Source organism: Aspergillus caelatus, assembly GCF_009193585.1.
Source record: "Aspergillus caelatus strain CBS 763.97 unplaced genomic scaffold BDV27scaffold_24, whole genome shotgun sequence".
Taxonomy (NCBI): domain Eukaryota; kingdom Fungi; phylum Ascomycota; class Eurotiomycetes; order Eurotiales; family Aspergillaceae; genus Aspergillus; species Aspergillus caelatus.
This window is the reverse complement of record NW_022475287.1, coordinates 203,488-224,542: the sequence shown is the minus strand read 5'-3', so window position 1 is coordinate 224,542 and position 21,055 is coordinate 203,488. Positions and strand designations below refer to the sequence as shown.

At 48.1% G+C, this 21,055-nt stretch overlaps 4 protein-coding genes across 4 annotated transcripts; 2 read left to right on the top strand and 2 right to left on the bottom strand.

Moving 5' to 3' along the window:
- The first annotated feature begins 1 nt into the window (after nt 1).
- On the top strand, nt 2-4,146 carry kin1 (putative serine/threonine protein kinase Kin1). The gene is made up of 3 exons (XM_032065670.1): nt 2-921; nt 979-1,606; nt 1,678-4,146. Exons 1-3 carry the CDS (start codon nt 295-297, stop codon nt 3,618-3,620), a joined length of 3,198 nt encoding a protein of 1,065 aa, XP_031931418.1. The 5' UTR covers nt 2-294; the 3' UTR covers nt 3,621-4,146.
- A 4,443-nt stretch (nt 4,147-8,589) lies between these two features.
- On the top strand, nt 8,590-10,697 carry clrD (histone-lysine N-methyltransferase Clr4). Its single transcript, XM_032076748.1, has 3 exons — nt 8,590-8,790; nt 9,147-10,131; nt 10,198-10,697. Exons 1-3 carry the CDS (start codon nt 8,737-8,739, stop codon nt 10,650-10,652), a joined length of 1,494 nt encoding a protein of 497 aa, XP_031931417.1. The 5' UTR covers nt 8,590-8,736; the 3' UTR covers nt 10,653-10,697.
- A 952-nt stretch (nt 10,698-11,649) lies between these two features.
- BDV27DRAFT_48748 (uncharacterized protein) lies at nt 11,650-12,451 on the bottom strand. Its single transcript, XM_032076746.1, has one exon. It carries the CDS (start codon nt 12,302-12,304, stop codon nt 11,771-11,773), a length of 534 nt encoding a protein of 177 aa, XP_031931416.1. The 5' UTR covers nt 12,305-12,451; the 3' UTR covers nt 11,650-11,770.
- A 1,465-nt stretch (nt 12,452-13,916) lies between these two features.
- Nucleotides 13,917-20,714, bottom strand: cch1 (calcium channel protein CCH1). Its single transcript, XM_032065669.1, has 4 exons — nt 18,944-20,714; nt 15,885-18,891; nt 15,056-15,819; nt 13,917-14,970 (listed from the first exon to the last, which is right to left on the bottom strand). The coding sequence occupies exons 1-4, from the start codon at nt 20,507-20,509 to the stop codon at nt 14,035-14,037; spliced, it is 6,273 nt and encodes a 2,090-aa protein (XP_031931415.1). The 5' UTR covers nt 20,510-20,714; the 3' UTR covers nt 13,917-14,034.
- Nucleotides 20,715-21,055: the final 341 nt, after the last annotated feature.

Below are 21,055 nucleotides of genomic sequence, written 5' to 3'. Positions count from 1 at the left end.
TTTTTAATTTGACTCTACTTGTATATGGGGGCGTGTCGAACCGTCTGCTGGACGTTTCGACGCCTGGCTTGAGCGCTTGTCAGCAAACGCCATTCTTTACCCCCCCCCGCTCCCCCGACCGGTCCTTGACATACCAATAGTAGTACTTAGTATTGGGTCTCCCCTTGGACGTTATTTGCCCCAAAACCGATCCGCTTTCAAACTCACCCCCTCCTCCATCACCCAAATTTTTCGGGTTGAGTGAAGAAAAGCTTGGGCCATCATTGACTGGGGCTATTCTAATTTCGCATCGTGATGTCCACAACTGCCCCATCGTCAGCGTCGCCATCGGTCGTCCGCAGCCATTCCACAACCTCCCGACCTCCTTCCTATCGCCCTGTTGTCTCGTCCGATAATCCTCACCGAACCCGAAGTGTTGCAGTTAGGCCCGCGACAGCTCATCAATCCTCTCCACAACACCACTATCATCACTCGCAACATTACCATTCGCATTCCCATTCCAAATCCCAATCTTATGATCGCCGGCCCCCTTCGAACCAAGCGGTATTTGATAACATAGCTCGTCGAGATTTTGAGCAACCGGTATCCACCCGCCGGAGCAACTCAAGAGAGCGGTCTCAGGAGCGTCCGTCTACTGCTTACCGTGCCGAGCCTCCTTCGAATAAACATCACCGGAACTTGTCCGTCCAGGGTCACCAGCGGGATAGCATCGACATGGCTGCCGCAGGGCCTGTTATGGCCGAGGGCGTCACTGGTCCGCAACAGGTTGCTTCGGGTTCGCGCCTGCACCCGGGTACCCTGCCGTCGAAGCGTCGCACGACAATCACAACCCCATCAGGGCAGTGGGCTTTAGGGAAAACCCTAGGAGCAGGGAGTATGGGCAAGGTCAAGGTTGGGAAAAACATTGAGACCGGAGAACAGGTGAGCCCTTCTTATCTAGAGTCGGTGAACTCGTTCAATTAACCTTGTTCATCTCAGGTGGCCGTTAAGATCGTACCCAGGCAGTCGACGGAGGAACATCGGAGTTCACGCGATGCTGAACGCGCAGATCGCTCGAAGGAAATTCGGACGGCTCGAGAGGCCGCTATTGTTAGCCTTGTGAACCACCCATATATTTGTGGTATGAGAGACGTGGTGCGAACCAATTACCACTGGTACATGCTCTTCGAGCTGGTCAATGGTGGTCAGATGCTGGATTATATTATATCCCATGGGAAACTAAAGGAGAAGCAAGCGCGGAAATTCGCACGGCAAATTGCCGGTGCGTTGGATTACTGTCACCGCAACAGCATTGTGCATCGGGACTTGAAGATCGAAAACATCTTGATCAGCAAAACCGGTGACATCAAAATCATCGATTTCGGTTTGAGTAACCTTTTTTCTCCCAGGAGCCTTCTGAAAACATTCTGTGGTAGTCTTTACTTCGCCGCTCCGGAACTATTGCAAGCGAGACAATACACGGGGCCAGAGGTGGATGTCTGGAGCTTTGGGATCGTTCTCTACGTCTTGGTCTGCGGGAAGGTACCGTTCGATGATCAAAGCATGCCAAAGTTGCATGCGAAAATCAAGCAGGGCGTGTTCGAGTTTCCGCAGGGGCTGTCCGCAGGTTAGTAATATTATATGCTCACAGCAACTCTTAATGCTCGAGAATAGTCACTGAATTGTTCATAATGGCAGAATGTCGCAGCATCATTTCGCGCATGCTGGTTACTGATCCCAAACAGCGCGCAAGTTTAACGGAAATCATGAACCATCCGTGGATGAACAAAGGATATGGTGGTCCTCCTGAAAACTATCTTCCGCACCGTGAACCATTGCAGCTTCCATTGGACCCAGAAGTCATCGATAAGATGACGGGCTTCGATTTTGGCTCACCAGAATACATCACCACGCAGCTCACCAAGATCTTAGAATCCGAAGATTATCAGCATGCCGTAAGAACAAGTATACGTGAGCACCCGGCGCCGAATCACGGCGAAAAGAAGCGTGGCATGTTCGATTTCTACAAGCGACGAAACTCGACGAGCCGAGACACCCTCTCTGCCCCTTCTGCAGAGGCCGTTCAACTGGGAAATGATCCTTTGAATGCATACAGTCCCCTGTTGTCTGTTTATTACCTTGTTAAGGAGAAGCTTGAGAAAGAACGGGCCGAGAAAAACCCTGGCGCTCTTGGTGTTCCACACTCAGCCGGAGACGCTATGCTCCAGATGCCCGACCTCCCAGCTCCAGAAGCAGCACACACCAATCAGTATCAAGTGCCAGGGGAGAAGGACAATAGCAGGCGGGCTCGTCCTCGAGCCAGGACCCACGGCGACGATGACCTCGCCGAGGGGGTTAAAAATCTCAATCTGGCTCCTGGGCAGGGATCTCCTGCTCCCACAGCGTCACAACCAGAAACCCCTGTAAAGAAAGAAAGCACTGCAGCGGGTATCCTGAGGCGATTCAGCACCCGCAGAACAAAGGATCGCGGCCGCGACCCAGACCGTGGCAGGGTCTCCAGTCCCCATGCTCCATCATTAAACGTTCAGCCACCTGCCGACTCGGCCTCTCCATTGTCTAGAGGATTCAGTATGAGAAGGGCCAGGCGTCCCGAGCCAACTCCTGCAAATATTCCTTCTGTGGGAAGCCAGCCGCAGCACCAAGACCTTCTCAAAGCCCCAGGATCCGAAGAGCCGGCCTCACGATCCAACAAATCTCTGGGAAGATCGACCAGTGTCAACTCGGCTGATTACCGAGCTCGGCGGGCAGCACGCAGACACGATCACGACGGAGCAGGCCAGCCACCCCAAACCAGTGGGTCTGATTATTCTGGCGCGAGTGCACATAAAGACCAGACACCTCAGAAGGAAACCAGGACGGGTCGCACGCATGCATCAAGAACGATGTCGCTCGGCCATGCTCGCCGTGAAAGTATACAGGCTCGGAGGGCCAGACGGGACGCTGCTAGAGAAGCAAATGTTCCTGAGGAGACTGATGCAGATATCTCTGGCGCAGGAACTGCGCTGGAAAGTGCAAATGAAGGGGAAGATTTATCGAAGCCAGTATACCTCAAGGGTCTTTTCAGTGTCTCCACCACTAGTAGCAAGCCACTCTCCGTTATTCGAGCTGATATTATTCGCGTCCTTAGGCAGCTCTCCGTGGACTACGTTGAAATCAAAGGAGGCTTTAGCTGCTGCCACACACCGAGCATTGAGATAGATAAAGTTGTTGATGTCGGGCCTCCAAGCCCGGATCGGCAGGGCCACGCGTCTAATCATCGTCGACGTATCAGTTTCGGAGGGTTCCTGGGCCATGATGATGGCAAGGAGGAGATCCGACACACCCCCAGGTCCCAACGTCGAACCCGTGCTCCGGACCATAGTTTCGTCACCAATTCAGAGGCGTCCGAAGAATATCTTGCTGCACGTGACAACAATGTGGTAGTCGGGGAACGCGTCATGGGTGAGACTACTACGCGTGTTCAAAGCGACACCGGAGAGAACTTGGTACTCCGGTTTGAAATCCTTATTGTCAAAGTGCCGCTGTTCTCTTTGCACGGTATCCAATTTAAGAAGGTGTCCGGCGGCATGTGGCAATACCGAGAGATGGCCAAGAAAATTCTGGACGCCCTGAAACTTTAAAATGCATCTTTAATCTTCATACGATAGCATGAGACACTATTGTCAGTCATAAGAATTATGGTTGATGCGATGGTCGGTATCAAGAAGCATTTGCATGAGCGTCATGTTTTTTGTTGTATCTTTCCTATGTGCTTTTCTTTTCGTCCCATCTTGCCTCTACATGAATTACCGTCAGCTTCTGGTTTGCATTATATTGAGCTGGCTCATTTCACAAGCCGCTGTTACTGGTTTGTCTTGGTGTATATTAGAACCGAGCAAGGATGATGCATCATGGATTACAGTCGATTTGCCCTTTGTTCGATGCGGCTATTGGCGTTGTTTTGTATATTTGTCCCGAAGTTGTCGCATGGCAACCTATAATGTAATTCTGCATGTCATGTAGGTCTAGAGAGCTAGATCTCATGCACGTAGCATCTAATCTACCAAGTATCGAACCTTTCATGACCAACGCGACTTTCGCAACGAAATAATCACGGGCGTGCTGACCGAATTGCCTTCACAATAATGCCCAAAGGCTGGTGTCAGCCATTGAACCATTGATAGGCATGTTACATCGAAGGGCTGTGGTTGGGATGCCGTTGTTGTGTATACAGAAGTATTGCTTGCTCTAAGAGTTCAAAGATATATATCTGCGATCAAAGAAGTCAAAGAACTGCGCTGGCCGTAGGAAGGGCTTGGAATGCGTATGTTTCATTTAGCCGCCACATCAGTCTTCGAATAAGAATCAGGTTTTCTTGATATCTCGTACGCTACTACTAGTTGCGAATTGAGTGGTTCTACGGAATCTTAATTACATCTCGTGAACGGGACGAGATGGGAAGTATCAGCCGATACGGTATAGAGCTTTACTATCAGATATAGCCTTTCTATAGAAGATACTTGGATAATGATTCGTGGATATGGCCGAAAAAGGTGAAGCGTTATAGATTATTATTAGTAGCCAGGGCCACCAAAGTAGCAGGCCAATGTTAGGGAGTACTCTATATATATATATATAGATACAGGGATCATTGATTCCGATTGCGATCATTTATAGTGGTCTTTCTACCCAGTGGAATAGTATATCCTAGAGCGTGGCTTTATGAGTCAACCTGCGCTTTATAAGTTAAGATCACCTTCTGACAGATTAACATTTTCTCTCAAGCAATACATGGATGATGGACCTGTTACCTGACCATTACGATGGTCTTTTAAGAATATGCTGTATACCAATCGGCTACGAAGCCTAAAAGACCAAAAGCTCCTATAAGATAGCAGAACTGGTAAGTAGGTATATATTGAGTAATGTATACTGTGATTCAAATTCAGACTTCAGTGACTCGTGAGGGATACTGTTGCCTTAAGGTTATTTATAATTCTAAGTGGCTAGCTTCTCCCTAGTTGGGTCTCACTTACAGAGACCAGGCCTCTTGCTCTCTGATTGGGTAGTAGTATATAATAAGCTATTCCACGGTATCATGTTTCAGGCGATGGCTGATTGATCGACCAGATAAGAGTGGGGAGTTCGACCATCATTTCACGGTAGCACCGCAGCTACAATATGCTCGGGATTGGGCCTTGGCTTGAGTAGTCCTGACTCGTATCATCTTCATATAACATTTGGCTTTGGGGTTACGATACCTGCCTTGCGTCTTTTCATACCGTTTTGAATACAGCTTATAGGAATTGGTTGGTAAGATATATTTCAGCGAAGTTAGTAGAAAATCAATATGTGGATATACTAGCTTATTATCTGAGGAATGCATACCAATTATCCTACAGCTAGGTAGACTATAGACTATAGAGTATAGACATTATTCCCTCCAGAGTTCCCAATTGAAGGTAGAGACTCGAGAGTCGAGACACATTGATACCATGTAGATTCTAGAGCTTCCGATAGAGACAGTACTCTAGAGCATGGCTCTAACACATACTCCCAGGGCTTCTGATATACCTGTTCATGGCCTGGCACGCACCAACCTGTCCAGGCCTTAAGATGGCCGAGGCCTGGATAGCTGCCCGTAAAATATACATGAGACATCCAGAATTCAGTCTTCGTTGGGCTTTGACTCATTCACTCTCCGTTCACATCAAGTTTTGGTAGCCAAGTAGAGATGAGAGTCTAATAGTTTAGCTTGTGCATGTAAACTTTTCCCGCTCCCCATGGGCCATTCATTCCATAGAAATTACCCTTTCCAACGGCGAACCTAGTTACTGCTAGTTCGCCGGTATCGCTGGCTGCCAGGACACGCCTGGGTGCGAAACCACGGCCGTTAACGGCTCATTAAGCCTACCTCAGGCCTAGGAATTAGGGTTGCCACCCCTAAAGTTCAGGGCCCACAACGGCGCAGCCCGGGCTTTGTCGTACCCGTAGGCCGCCGGGTGCCACGGTCACGGTGCCCTGGACTTAGCGGCTGCCCAGCCCTTCAAGGGGAATGGGACCCCTGGCCTCGGCCCTCGGGCTCCCGAGACCCCATGCCAAAGAGATATGTACTATTCAGGGTAGAAGACCTGTCAACTAGGTAAGGGTACGTAGGCAGAAAGCTAGGCAGTAGATACTATGCAGAAAGCAGACTGATTCTTGCCTTTCTCCATTATCAACATCAGGCTAACTTTATAGCCAGAAGGACCCCCCCCTTCTTTCCCTAACAAAATAAGACTGACAGGGGACTATTGTACACTATTGAAAAGGCAACGGATATAGACTCCGACGTCGCTGTTCGGCCACCGAGTTGTCTATGCACAGCGGGCAGGGTATACGATACAGTCATCATGCAGAGTCATCATCGGATCTGTGACACCCCAAGGGGCTATTTTTGAAAGCCTAGTTTCTGATTTTGAATTCTCAATACGGTCAGTAATAATGTAAGAGATATAGCCATAGCCCTATTATCCACAAGGGGCAAGACTAAAAGTCATATAATTCTGAATCTACAAATTAATGCCCTGGCCCCTGGGTCGCACGGTCGCACCTATATAGCTTTCCGCTGTTACAACTAAGCAGCTATATCAGAAGCATGCTGAGCAGCTGAAGCCTGCTGCCTGCACAAGTAAAAGAATTTAGAAAAAAGGTATTATTGGCTTCTCTGGTTTATTAAAGCTACGTTTCATATTTCTATTGAAAATAGTAGACAGAATAGACTATAGACTATTGAGCTGTGACTTACAGCTGAGAGAATGGTGGCCCCGTGGGTGATAAAAACTTCAAAAGTATACCGGATTCTGACCAGTTGGCGGTTCTTCAGGCTCGCCCGGGTATCCGTCCAAGAACTCTGCAACCAGTTAGCTATCTTGGTTAGAGACGACTTACCTTGATGACTAGAATCCACTAGTAACCAATGACGATGAGTGACCGAGAAGGATCTGTGAAACGCAATCACAATACGGTACTTAGTACAGATCAATAGTCCAAGGTTAGTCTGCCAATTGAGTACGTGTACAGTATACTCGTAACTCAATTGTTAGATAGTGCGAACGAGTTGAGCTGGTAACAATATAGAATGTGGCTATCAAGTAACCGAGTAGATTGATTACGAAGAACTAAACTAAGTATATAAATAAGTGTCCTTATATATATCCCTAGCTATCTACTCCCATCGTGACTCCCTCTGGGGTAGGTTCTGGAGTAGGTGTCACGTGATGGGACTGGTATCAGCTATTTGTTAGCCGTGTCGTCGGATACTCTCTTAGCTCTATAACCGTTCCTTGGTGATCCAGGATCCTGCGGCTGCTTTCAGCTCTTATCGTCCTATGGTTTTCTGCCTTGTGTGTCCGCTTCCGATAAACGTGCGCTAGACAAGGGTCTGTAACACATGTGACATGCCTCATGCTGATGCAAAACCAGTTGGCAGATCAAGTGCCCACTGCCCAGTTGTACTAATCTGGTGTAATCATTTAGGTATTCTTGAGAACAAAGACATAACTAGTCAATAGATAATTTTTAATTAGTAGTCACCTAGTCACCTAGTACATTTTACTGTTCAGTATTTTGTTGGCTCTTTATTTGATTCTTTTGGTAAATAGATACTGTGCCGGAATGGTCGGGTGGGCCCGTGGCCGGCCATGGCCCAGTGCCAGAGATTCAGAGAACTTTTGATGTCCCGGACTCTCGATCGCATCTCACTGTTCACAAGCAACAACTTACAACTTACGAGTCCTGCGATGTAAGCGATACTTGTATGCGGTATACCATTGGGGTATATATTATATGGCTGTACTGTCCCTATATAGTAGTAAGTTGAAAGTTCCATTATTCCATATATAGAAAAATTCATGGGCCATGGCCCATAAGTATAACCACGCAGTATAAGTCTATTCTAGAAAAACAAATCCGTGCCGGATTTTCGAGGTTTATTTCGACATCAAAGTTGGGTGGGTCCTGATTAGTCATCCATTATCAATGCCAAACAAGCACAGAAATAATATATAGACATCTTTCAGCAGCTCTACAGGCTCCACCAATGCCTCTATTTTAATTTTAAAAGTAGAATCATGTTTAGGGAAATCTACTTTGTATGTTTAAATAGTTTGGATTATATATTTATCGAGCTTGGTAGAAGCCCGTGTTGATTGGTCAATTTTGGTCATTTCGACTGGCAGCGCCCAAGACAGTGCGAACGGGCGAAACCAAACGGCCTAAAACCGTCTGGTTTTAGGTTCTTTATACAATATTAGAATGGTTCCTAACCCCCTGCAAGCTATGACCTACCTTCTGACTAGGAGATAGAGGTACAACGAGTAGATGATAAATTATAATATAGGAAAATCGCTAAATCCCTTAAGCATCGTTTCTCTTTTCACATTTCATTATTTGAACTTGAAAGAACTAGTTAGATTCTGTCATTCTGATGCCTTTTCATTGTCAACAATCCATTTTTGATATCAAAGATCATGACTAAGCAACAAGAACGCCACAATAGGCTTAGCCCCATCAACTAGCGCCAGTCTTAGCGTTGTGGGATCCAAATCCAACTCTCCTGATCTTCATCCCTATGTCCATGACTCCATGCAGAACATGCCTTCCTGAAGTTCCTTTTGACATTCTCTCTGGCCTCTTCAAGCCTCCAACCGGCCTTTTTCTCGGCCTATTTATTCCTAATTTCTCTATTTCCAGCTCTATCTCGCTCTGCCGGTCAAGATGGTCATCGATTTAACTGGAGATTCTGATTCTGAAGACCAGATCCGCTCGCAGGTCAGTGTTTTATTTCTGGTGATTTCAGAGACCGCGGATTTAGACCCGGACGTGTTATTGTCAACAAACCTAGTATTTTATAGCCACAACACCCAGCTAGTATGGCCACTGCTATATACTACACTGCCATCATGAATCGTCAATTATGGTATCCCCTTACTTTGGATCATTCTGAGTAGTCGTTATTCTATTTAACCCCCCGCTTTCATTTGTGCTTAGAATCTTCATGTCTTACCGTACGATAACTACAAATTTCTGTGTTATTTAACTGTCCGAATCTTCTCCATTTTCATTCACTCTTTTTGGACCTTCACCACACGTCCTATTTGATGTCTTTCAACTAATGTCAAATTTAGCTGCACTCAAACATTCAATCGGCCACACCCACCTTTCTCACCCACTTAGCACATCGGACACCGTCATCGTCGGTCCCTTCGAAGAGAAAGTCGGAGAAAAGTCCAGAGTCAGAGCTGTACGAAGCCTTTTTCAACTTCAAGAAAAGACCTTCAGCGCCCTCAGTTGAATCCTCTGCGGTTTCAAGTTCTGGCTACTATCAGGACAACAAGCCGAATGGCTCTTCCACAGCTACAAAGCTCCAGCCTAGCACTCCGAGCCCAGGTCCGTTCATCAAGGAGCAGAGTCTGCCGGCACGTGCCGTCAGTGTTGTAGTCCCTTCTCCATCCCGAGAGCTGAAGAAGGAAATTGAGTCTGCCAAGTGGGCATCAAGCTCTCGAAGTTGTACCCCTAAGCTGAAGGGAGTCTTGGAGAAATTCTACCCAACTAACGCACATGTAGAGCGCGGCCGTAAGGGTGCTTACCCAGCAGCGAGGATAGTCAACCGTGCTGCGATCCCTCTGCCTATTGGCACACCCGGGCCCATCTTACAGAAGAGACCAGAGGCCCTTGATCAGCAGTACCGCACTCTAGAACGCAAGCTTTCTACGATCAAGGGGCCTAAGATCACCGTTGCGCCAGCTGATGGACCAAAGCTCGCAAAAGTTACCGCAAATTTTGAGTTCATTAATAGCTACAAACTTCACAAGGGGGTTTCTCCCGCTCCAGCTGAATTCATTGGGGGCTGCAGCTGTGGTAAATACTGTGATCCTAAGAGGTGCCCGTGCTCTGAAAAGGAGGACGATTCGACTGACAACATCATTCCGTACCAAAGAGCCAGGGACCGCCCAGACCTTCTAGTCCTGACTCCAGAATTCCTGGAGCGCACCGCAATGATCTTTGAATGTGGTGCGCAGTGTGCCTGCGATAAGAACTGCTGGAATCGGGTTGTTCAGCGTGGCAGGACTGTGGAACTCGAAATCTTCCACACTGGAAATCGCGGCTTTGGTAGGCCCACCTCCTCTCTTTATTGCAGTAACCAGCAAAGAAATTCTGCTAACATTCACTAAATAGGACTGCGGTCTCCCAGTTATATCAGAGCGGGCCAGTTTATTGACTGCTATCTAGGAGAAGTTATTACCAAACAACACGCAGATATTCGCGAAGAGATTGCCGTGAAAAATGGCCATTCCTATCTCTTTGGACTCGACTTCTCTCCCGAAGTTGATGAAGAAGACATATATGTCGTGGATGGACAGAGGTTCGGCTGTGCAACTCGTTTCATGAACCACTCCTGCAGACCAAACTGCAGGATGTTTACCGTCACAAACACAATCGGGGACGAGCGTCTCTATAATCTGGCTTTCTTCGCCTTGAGAGACATCCCACCGATGACCGAATTAACCTTTGATTACAACCCTGGCACCGAGAGAAGCAAACATGTGGACTCTAGTGTCGTCGCTTGCCTGTGTGGAGAGGATAACTGTCGAGGTCAACTCTGGCCGAGCAAACGCAAGGGCACCAAATAAACTCTATGATCCTTTCGCCTCACACCCTATCCATTCATCTGTCCCCTCACCTCACATATTCATTTCCGACACCCCTTTCCACTACCATCTCAGACTTCTTTTGTATGTACCATACGCATTGCATTCAGCGTCTGCGTTGCATTGGGAGCGTTTGCACAACCATACCCGGCGTTTCTATCGTTGATGAGCGATCTTACCTCCTTTTTTTCTTGCTCAAAAGTGCATATTCTACAGGATGAGGCTGGCCTTCTCCCCGACATAATCGACTATTCTCATGACATACTCTCGATTTCAACATGAACAACTGTCCATTGTCCAGCTGGGACTATCACGATACATGTTGTTTTACTGATATGTACTCGCCGAGGGACTAGATGCGTTCCTTTTGTCCTATTCTCTTTTTGAAATAGCCGAGCTGTTAAACTGCCTTCAGTTCACCTACGTTGTTAGAGGGCACCTTTCTTTTCGATCGTCAATTTTTCTATCCATGTTCTCTTGTCCTTACGTCTTTGTTTTTCTTGGCACATACTTGGGACTTCCCCCATGCAATTTGACCTGCGTCTTGATCGTCCTGTATTCTGTTTCTATCATTGGAGTTGGGCGATGCTTTTCTTCTTTTGTTGAGAGCCTGATTGAAGGATACCCCGGTACTGGCGCAGCACAACGTCCTCCAGTAGAACATGAGCTAGACACCTGAAATTAATCATGATCATCACAATTGCTGCTCCTTTACTGAAATAGACTACGATAATTCAAGATCGACTCCCAGTGATGTGAAATGAAAGATACGTAGTATATTCCATCATGGGCACTCATCTAATAAAGACTACCATATCACATCCATCCTTTCTATATCGAATCGGTAGACGCCGTTGACCGTTGACCCAAAACTCCAAATCAACCAATCAACCCAGTTGATAACACCTTGTCCGTATATGCAGCAGATAGCCAGCCACCCTTAATCGCTAATTAATATACCAAGTCGCTTCAGGGGTAGCGATAATAGCAAACGTAGAGTCAAGAAAGAGAGTAAAAGAAGAAGCAAGGTTAAGAAAGAAAAGACCGAAGGAAAGTGAGAAAGGAAGAGGGAGAAAGAGAGTAGAAGGGAGCGAATAAGGTCAAGCACGCCCCTCCATGACCTCGAATATACCGCCCATGACGAAGCGCGGCTGGGACACTTGCGAAGCCTGACTCTGGCCAGATGAGCGATCACCCGCGACAGAAGAGAAAATATTGGCATTCAGATCCATCGGGATCCCGACCGGGTCAACAGGGCGGGGCTCCATGAGGTCGAGACCTTGTCGCTCGATGGCGTCTTCATCACATCGGGTACGTTCCTCGCTGAGGGCTAAATCGACCTTGGACGGGCGATGGCGGAGGAAGACGAGCGAGGGCCGACGGAAAACGGATGACAGACGGAAGGGGCTCTGGCTACGACTGCCGGCGTCGCTGGCGTCGGAACGGGAGCCGGAGGTCGGGTGGTAACCACGGTTGAAGCGGCGGAATGGGGAGGTGGGCGACGAAGTGGGACTGTTGGTAGTGGAGCTGAGAGGGCTGGCCGTGGAATAGCCATCGCTGCACACGCGGTCTTGAGGAGGTTGGAACGATGTGTGCAGGGAGAGGCCGGGAGTCGAAGTGAGGTTGGGATGCATTTTTTTGGTGGGAGGGTGATTTAAGTTTGTTTTTTTTTTTTGGGATGAATGGGTACGGTCAAATGTGATCTGTTGAAAATCGAGGGTTGCCGTGCGACTCTTTTTAAGGTTGACGAACCCCGGGGGTCTTTTGGCCTCGTCTTGAGCGGGGGAGGCGATATTAAATTTAGGTTTTCGATGAGGTTTCAAATGAAGAGAGAATTGGTCCTAACCAGTTGTTGGTGGTTTGGAGCTGGCCTTGGACTGTGTTGTGACACGTAGAATGAATAGATGACCGGATCGCCTGGAAGAATGAATGGGCGATGGAATGCGAGCAGTTGACGGGATGAATGGATGGATGGGGGAGGGGGAGGAAAAATGGTATAGATCGCAAAGTAATGGCCAAACGAATGGATTATGGATCACCAGCAGGTCATCTCAGGCAGGTGAGAAAAATGAAGGATGGTCGAGATGTACAGTGAGATAACGATAATAGTAATAGTAGTAGTAGTAGTAGTAGTAGTAGTAATAATAATAATACGATCGACAGCTCACCCACACGGGACGGTAGCAAATGATTAGGGACGAGACAAAGCACCGTGAGAGATTAATGGATGGATGAAACAAATACAAAATCCCCCGACGGGAGAGAGTTCGGTGGATAATAATAAGAAATCAAATAAGATAGATATATCATCAATCGGCCAAGAGGGAGAGAAGGACCGACCGACAAGACGGAGAAGAGAGAAAGAGAAAAAAAAAAGAGAGTGAGTGGGAAGGAGGGAGAGGGAGAGGGAGAGAGAGAGAGAGAGAGAGAGACAGAGAGATAGGGATAGTCAAAAAAGACAGACAAGGAATAAATAACAGGATCCTTTATAAGGATCGGAGGATTTCCATCAATCTCCAGGATATTTATTCATCGATCGGAAATGCTCTGCAAGGATGAACTCGTGAGTGAGGAATCCATTCGACTCCTGCGCTCAGGTCGTCAATAGTTCATTCGTGCTCTGACGAACGCAGCGAAAATGGGATTGTTGATTGATCATTTCCATGGTTGGATTGAATTGCAGCTTCCGGGGAAAGCAAAAGCCAAAGTTTCGCTGCAAACGTCGTTGGAACTGCCCTTTCCGTCATTTCCAGGTACATCAGATTTCCATCCTACTTACTACTACTACTACTACTACTACGACGACGACGACGACGACGACTAATTAAATAAAAAATCAAAATTAACCAGAGAGAGAGAGAGAGAGAGAGAGAGAGAGAGAGAGAGAGAGAGAGAGAGAGAGAGAGAGAGAAGGAGAGATTTGGCTTTTTCTTTCCCCAATAGTCTCATCCTTACCGTGACCAAAGGGGCGTTTTGAAGGGCACACTATTGCTTCTTAGTCCCAATCCGGTAATCAGGGCTGCTTCTTCTTCTTCTTCCTTTTCTTCTTCTTTTCTCTTTTGAATAAAAACACATCTCTATTACTGAAATCTATCCACAACCATGAAATAGATCATAATCACTCAATTCTCCCTCGCGCCACCGCTATGCAGGTATCCAAGTCTAGCGGATTCAAACAATGATATCTGTACAAATCTTACATAACCAACGTCAAAAATCTTAAAAAAAAAAAAAAAAAGAATAAACAAAAGAAAGAAAAATGGAAAATTAACAAAGAATTCGTTATACACATACATAGTCAACGTTAGTCTCAAAAACTTCATCATAACATGACTCATACCCCCATCACCCAAAACTCCATCTTTCAGCTATCCCGTCGTCGACGCTGGGTGAAGCTCCGACGGATACTTTCACCCCAGACAGAGTCATCCAGCGATTGCATCACGTCTTGCGCACTCATAACACTGTTCTGCCGGGATCGCCCGGGAGCCAGAGACGACTCGTCATGCAGATCCGGCCCATCTCCATATGATGAAGTCGTATTTGCTCGAGCACGGTTCGGCGAGAGAGACGGGCTGATGCTGGACCATTCGGTAGGGGAATGCGTCGCCGACATGCGCCCAGCTAGAGCAGTGTCAATCCGTGGTAGGTGACCGGGCTGCGATGACGGGCCACCTTCCCCTCGTGTGGGTGAGAGGGGTGACAGCATGGGCTGGGACGACGATTCCTCATGATCATCACCGGTTTCTGGCACCGTCGCCCTCATTTCTTCTTCAGGATGGTCGTCCTGGGATCCATCGTCCACAAAAATTTCCGGCACCGTGAAGTTCGGCACCGCGGTCATCCGAGCAGATCGACTACGCTCGACTTGTCGGCGGAATTCCCGAGACCAGTAGAGGGTGTCGAAGAACCCAATGACCGTCTGTCGACGAACGGCTTCCTCGACGCGTTGGAGTCTCGCTCGTCGGCGCAAGAACTCTTCAAGCTTCAAGCTCTTGCTGTCATTGATCACGTTGTAATGTGCGAGAATCATGAGGCATGAGTGGAATGAGATGCCGCGCACTGGGTCCGCGGAAACCTTGACTTCCTCATAGAAAGTGTTGAGTCGTTGCCGGCGCCCACGGACATCGTCAACTGGGATACGTCGCAGAATCTTAGCCATCTTCTCAAGGTCTACCCCGTCGACCACCCTTCGGTGCCCGATCAGTGAGTCTCTTCTATCAACTCTACATTCCTCCAAGATGCGTCCGATCGTGAATTCATCGTCATATATGCGCATCGAAAAAACACCTGAGAGCTCCTGCAAACCATTTAGTGAGTTGGCCGAGGCATATGAGACATGGAGAAGAATCATAGAATGAAGGGGCAAAGGACATATAACTCACCCCCAGTAGTCGTGGGAATTGCTCTTTAGAGATATATCCGGTCCCGTCAGGGTCATACGTCGCCCAGGCTTGCTTGAAGCGGCGAATTTCCTCACGACTGATTGCATAGAGCCCGCTGCTTCTCTGATACACATACGAGAAGCTCTCAAAGATCAGCGACACGAACAACGAGACGAAGATATACATGCTAATAATGTTCCACGCAATGAAAAGCGTTCGAGCCCATGCCGCACTGCCGCAGTCGTCGTTTAAGAAGTCGTCGTTAGACGTACAGATCGGAGGTACCATTGTGGCAAAATCTTCCATAACTTGGTTCCATCCTTCGCCGCAGCTCATGCGGAAGAGCAGGATGAGCGACCTTGGAATATCTCGAAAATTGACGTTGTTGTTTCCCTCCCCCCCGAATTTGGTAAGACCAAACGTTTGGTTCATTGCAATTGCGAAGACAAGGAAAAGTACCAACCAGGTCGCAAGGAGGTTACCAATTGCCGTCAAACTAGCCGCGGCTGTCTTGAAAAGTTGATCAAGTTGGTTGTTCCTTGGGATAATCAAGAGGGTAACAGCCACAAGGAAGAGCTTGCTTAGCTCCACGATGACTTGCCGGTCTGACAAAAAGTTCAGGATTGTCATCACAATAGTACCAGGGATTACAAGCAACGAATAAAGGTCCCAGGAGCTTCTACTAAATCGATGCCAGCCCAGTCCTAACAGCCGGATAATGAGATTCGCGGCGTAGAAAAAGTTGAATATGAGAAACAATACATCTGGGAGGCAGGCCTCAAGTCAGTAATGTAAAGGGTCTTCCCGGGCATCTCGTCAAGCCACTCACCTCTGCAAAACTCGAAGATAAAGGGCTCCGGGTAGTATTCCAAAACCAGCAATAGAATATGAAGCACTAGTATCGTGGACACACATCTTGCCCATCGCCCATGTTTCTTAACGGCGATCCGATAACACCACATCTTCCACTTGTGGCTTTGTTTATCAAACGAGCGCTTAGAAGGCGATACTTGTTTCAGAAGTTTCCTCAACTCCAGCCAAGATCGCTGCTCGGCAGTAAGATACGCAACACCAGTCTGCTCTGTGTAGTTCCGCATGAAGACAGATACGAAAAGCGTCAGCACGAAAACTGCACCAAGCAAGTTGAATACAACGAAGAAAAGCCCGTTCTCCGGAGCGACCGAATCCTGCGGCTGCATGCCGATTCCAGTGATACTCATTGCGCTTGACTGCACATCCGTCCAACCTTCTTGAGACACAATCTGGAAGAGGATAAAGAGAGAGTTAAGAAAATTGTCAAAGTCATAGTATGGGTTCGATGCGGCCCGAGGTGCGAGTACGTCCCAGTTGTACGGAGAGCTAGAATACTCATTGATACACTGGTCCAAACTGCCTGTCATGTCTCCATCATTGCACTTAACCATTTGACCGGCAAACAAATTGACACCGTATATAGCAAATGGTATCAAAAAGCTCATCGAAACAGCAGCTGCCTCTATGACCTTCCATCCACCGACTATGATAACTGAATGGAATGTATCTTTGGCACTGTCACTGACATTCAACAGTCTAAGCGCCCTAAGGGCTTTGACAGCTCCGACAGATCGCGAGACAGCCCAATCTTCAAACATTGCACCCCCAACGTTGATCCAGAGGGTGATAAGTACAATGCCATCAATAAACCCCCACGAACTGCGGAAGTAGGCATTTGGTGTCCAGAAAAACCCATCCGCGATAACCTTGATAAGGGCTTCAAGTGTAAACAAAATCGCAAAGCCCATATCGGTATAAACGAACCACAGTCTTCGTGTAGGATAGTTCTCGCGTTGATAAATCGGTGTGGTGATGCAAGCAATAAGAACCATAGCAATAATGGCTGCATAGATGAACGCAGAGAATGCATACCAGACAGGTTTATAAGGGTCTACACCCTCGATGCGCTGGTGGCCACGCCCAGGACCCACAATGCGTTGGCATAACCTTCGGATAGGGTTATCTGGCGCAAAGATGAATAGAGATTTGTTATAGTTCGGGTGCCTCATGAGATACTCCCTCTGTGCTCGCTTCCTTTGTTCAGTGGCCGATACGACTTCCTTAGCCATTTCCCTCGGATCTAGCTCTTCATTTGCCCGAGAGAATTTGTTTAAGTTAGTATAGAATGGATTCGGCTCTCTGCGCATGATTGACGTTGAGATGGCAGTCCACATGCGCGAGAATTTGCCAGGCTGATCCGTCTCTTCTGTCACTGTCGTTTCCGCAGGTCCACTTTCTCTCCGTTGATGTTCGGCAGGCGCTTGCTGCTCGTCGAGGAACTCCTGCACAACAGCATCCTTTAGCAACATTTCTAGTGCCGCCGGTCCATAGTCTAGGGGCTCCTTGTAACGGTCTGAATTCCGGCCCAACCGAAGGATTTTTGAAAGCGATAGGTTTCCTTGTGAAGATCCATTGAGGTGCTTTTGCTTCAAGAATGCCCGTACTTGCTGGAGTCGTTTCTCATCCTCTGACACATCAAAGCTCTCTTGGATAACGGCAATGAACATGTTCAGAACGATGAAGTTTGCCACAATAAACCACAAGACCACGAAGGTCGCAGATATCCAGGCTGTGCTGTAGGGATAAGTGTATGTAGTTAGGTTGTATAAAATCTCCGTCCAATTCTCGCTGGATAATATCTGATACATCCCAAGAAACGAATTATATATGTTGTTGAAATTGGTAGCAACGCCTTCATCTTCAGGAATTGAGCCTCGAAAAAGCTGGGTTGCGAAAATAGACGCAATAAATGTGATCATGAACAAGAAAGCGATCAGGTTTAGTAAACCAACAGTGTTCCGGAAGACAACTGTAATGAGGTCCCTGGTGATAGGAATCGCCAGCACCACGCGATACACCCGAAGAATCTGAAACATGGTGAGAACAGTATATGTTCGTCCCGAGTCCCTAATAGGTGGAAGCTGGATGATACAGGTGATGATCACGAGCCCCAGATCGACCCAGTTACGGCGCTTCTTGTGGAATCTGCGCCAATCAGAGGCGAAGCGCAAGATAATTTCGGCTAGAAGAATAAGCGTCACAATTGTTTCCGTATTGTCGATAAAGTTTCTTCGATTAGGGGACATGGTGGCAGTCCTTAGTGCTTGGACAACTAGATCGAAAATGATGACGCAAACCCAGAGCCACTCAGTCTTATCATAGAAACCTTTGAGAGTGCTTCTCTTTCGAGAGTCAAGGTTTTCTTTTTCGACATTTTCCAGCTTCTGAACAGCGAAAGCGCTCCGTTTACTCTCTTCTCTGATAACTTGAAAAGTATGTGTGATGACAGCAACCAACAAGTTCACTAACCACAGACTCAGGATGATGAAGCCACATACGAAGAAAAGAGCAGCCGCAAGATAATCAGTGTCAGTGGTATAGTAAAGAAGGTCCGTGAACGTGTTTGAGCTCATGATCACGAATACGAGCTCCAGCGAATTCAGAATGTTATCGAAGTTCATAGTGCCTTTGTAAGGCATATCATTTTCGATGCATATGGACCCCGCAGGACAGAGGTAGCCTTTGGCTGAAGGTGGGGATTGTGGGTTATCAGATTGTGGTATCCAAGGATGTTCCTTGCCAGTGGTTGCATTGATATAACCCCCGCAAAATTGAATGGTCCCATCGGGATCATTTAAAGTAAAATTCTCCTGGCCATCTTTACCAATCCATTGACAAGTTCTTCGGAAGCTTGACTTAAAGCTCTGGATACCCACGATGGCAAAAAGGAGCCAGAAAAATCCAATAAGAAAGGCGACATGGGCCAACAGTGGTGCTGCCTTCTTGAGACTGCGAAGAATCACCTATCAACTTATCAGCAGACGTTTGGAAAGGAATGAGGTGATTACGACTGACAGAGGTGCCATTGGTCAGTGCGAGAAGACGCAAAAGCCGAAGACAGCTTAGCATGCGAAAGACATAGAGCTGCTGGCGACTCTCAACCCCTTCTATAGCAAGAAAGAAAGCTATCCAATAAGCGACTACGGCCACAAAGTCGAGCCGATTGAAAGAATGTCGGAGAAAAGCTCGGTGAGCGAGACGCACACGACGTTTCTGGACAGGATCATCGGCTATTTGCCGATCCAGTTGGTTTAAGCCGCCAGTAAAGGTTCGTATAATTGATGCTTGCGGCTGTTCCGGAACAGCCGACGGTCTCCTCGTAGAGAACTGGCGTTGCGGGGTAATGAGGTTCTTTCCTTTCTCCAAAAATGCTTTCCTGAACCCCAGGGATCGGTCTATGGTACTATATTCGGCCGGGTTGAGGATAAGCCCGGATACCAAGATTTTGGCGATAAGTTCAAGGGTGTAAATTATGAAGATGACAAAGTAAGGATAGTCCATCGGATTCCGCCCCCATCGTTCTGACCTTGTAAACTCGGGACGTGCCGTCTCGATGGTCAGTAAGATCATTTGGATGACAATTACTATCAAGATGAATGGTTCTGTGAATGAATGGACAAGCAGATCACACAACCTCACCCGAATAGCGTTACTAGGGCCCAGAATTCCGAGAGCCTTCCCCCTCAACGGGTTGTTATGATCTCTCCATTTTGCTTGGCTATCCAGCGACGAAGTAGATGGCGCATCGTGTGCATATCCCGGTAGCGAAGGGAGAGACGGAGGTGCATCTAGTCGCGCACTCCTGTGTGATTCTTCTCGTAGGATCGACTGCTCAACAACTTCGGGTTCGTTACTCAGATTGACGACACGCTGAGACATGGACTTCATCATTGAACTAGCGCGTTGCAAAGCAGAGCCCGACGCTGACGGGGACAGCGAGCGAGCCCTGTCGGTGGCACTGCTGCCGCCGCGACGCCTCCCACTGAAACCGCCCTCCAAATCATCACCCAGGTGTGACCCCGTGTTGGTCGTAGGAAAGTGTACGGTTCGCGCGCTACTTTGGTCATCTAGCGGAAGGCTAAGAGAACTGGACGCCGCCCCGCTTATAGGCTGGACGTTTCGGGCGTCTGTTAACGGCGTGGTATCGGTGAATGTGTTCGGGGATAGGTAATGCGCTGCCTCTTGCTGCCCAAAACCATCCAAGTGTACGATGTCGAAGTTGGAGCTGGTCTCATCACGGCTATACCTTGCTGAAGTCCTTGGGCTTGCTGGACCATCGAAACTGAGTCCGACTGAAGACATTGCCTGGGCGAATGCCTCTGGGTTGTCCACCGGCGCGGCATCGGACCCTCGCCGCTGGCGTGCATTTTGTGTCGCAGTCGGGCCTTCAACGGGGGAGTCCACGGCTACCCTCTCATAATTGCTTCCGCGCCTGGTCAGCGACCGCCCCGGACGGAAGCTGCTTCCAACCGTGGCTGTTGCACCATGCGACAACGATCCGGAGAGGTCTTGTAAGGGTATTGAGTGTTCGGTAGGATGACTGTCATCGTTGGTGCCGCGGTCATGGCTATTCGAAGCCATCGTAGGCAGGGTCGGTCCGCTAACCGAAGGCAGACATCGCAGACCGCCAGTACAGAAGTGGTGAGAAGTGTCTGATACGTCGTGTGTCCCAGTGCGTTAAACCGCGCTGGAAACTTACACCTGGTGGGACTGTTTATAAGCGCGCCGACGGACTTTTTCTTTAATTTATTTTGTGAGAAAGAAGGTATGGGCTGCAGGGGCTCCCGGATGAAACGTCAATAATAAAGCCCAATCAATCACAGGTCCTCATCAGTGTAATGGACCTAACGGAAACAAAGAAGTAAGACTAGTAAGGTACTGGACAAGTGGTCGACTCCAGATTCCAATTGCACAGCATGCGCGGCGGAGCTCCGGCTTGACTCGTTCAAGTGCCCAAGCGGTCAAACTGGGGCCAGGGTGGGCGCCCAGTGGTGATTGGTTGGAACCACGAACTGCGCATTAAACGTCCCGAGCCTTATAGGATGTACTGTGTAAAAAGTCCCTCGGAATATGGTCCCCAGCCACACTTTCTATTCGCAGAACCGAACTTAGTCAAAATTTAGGTAT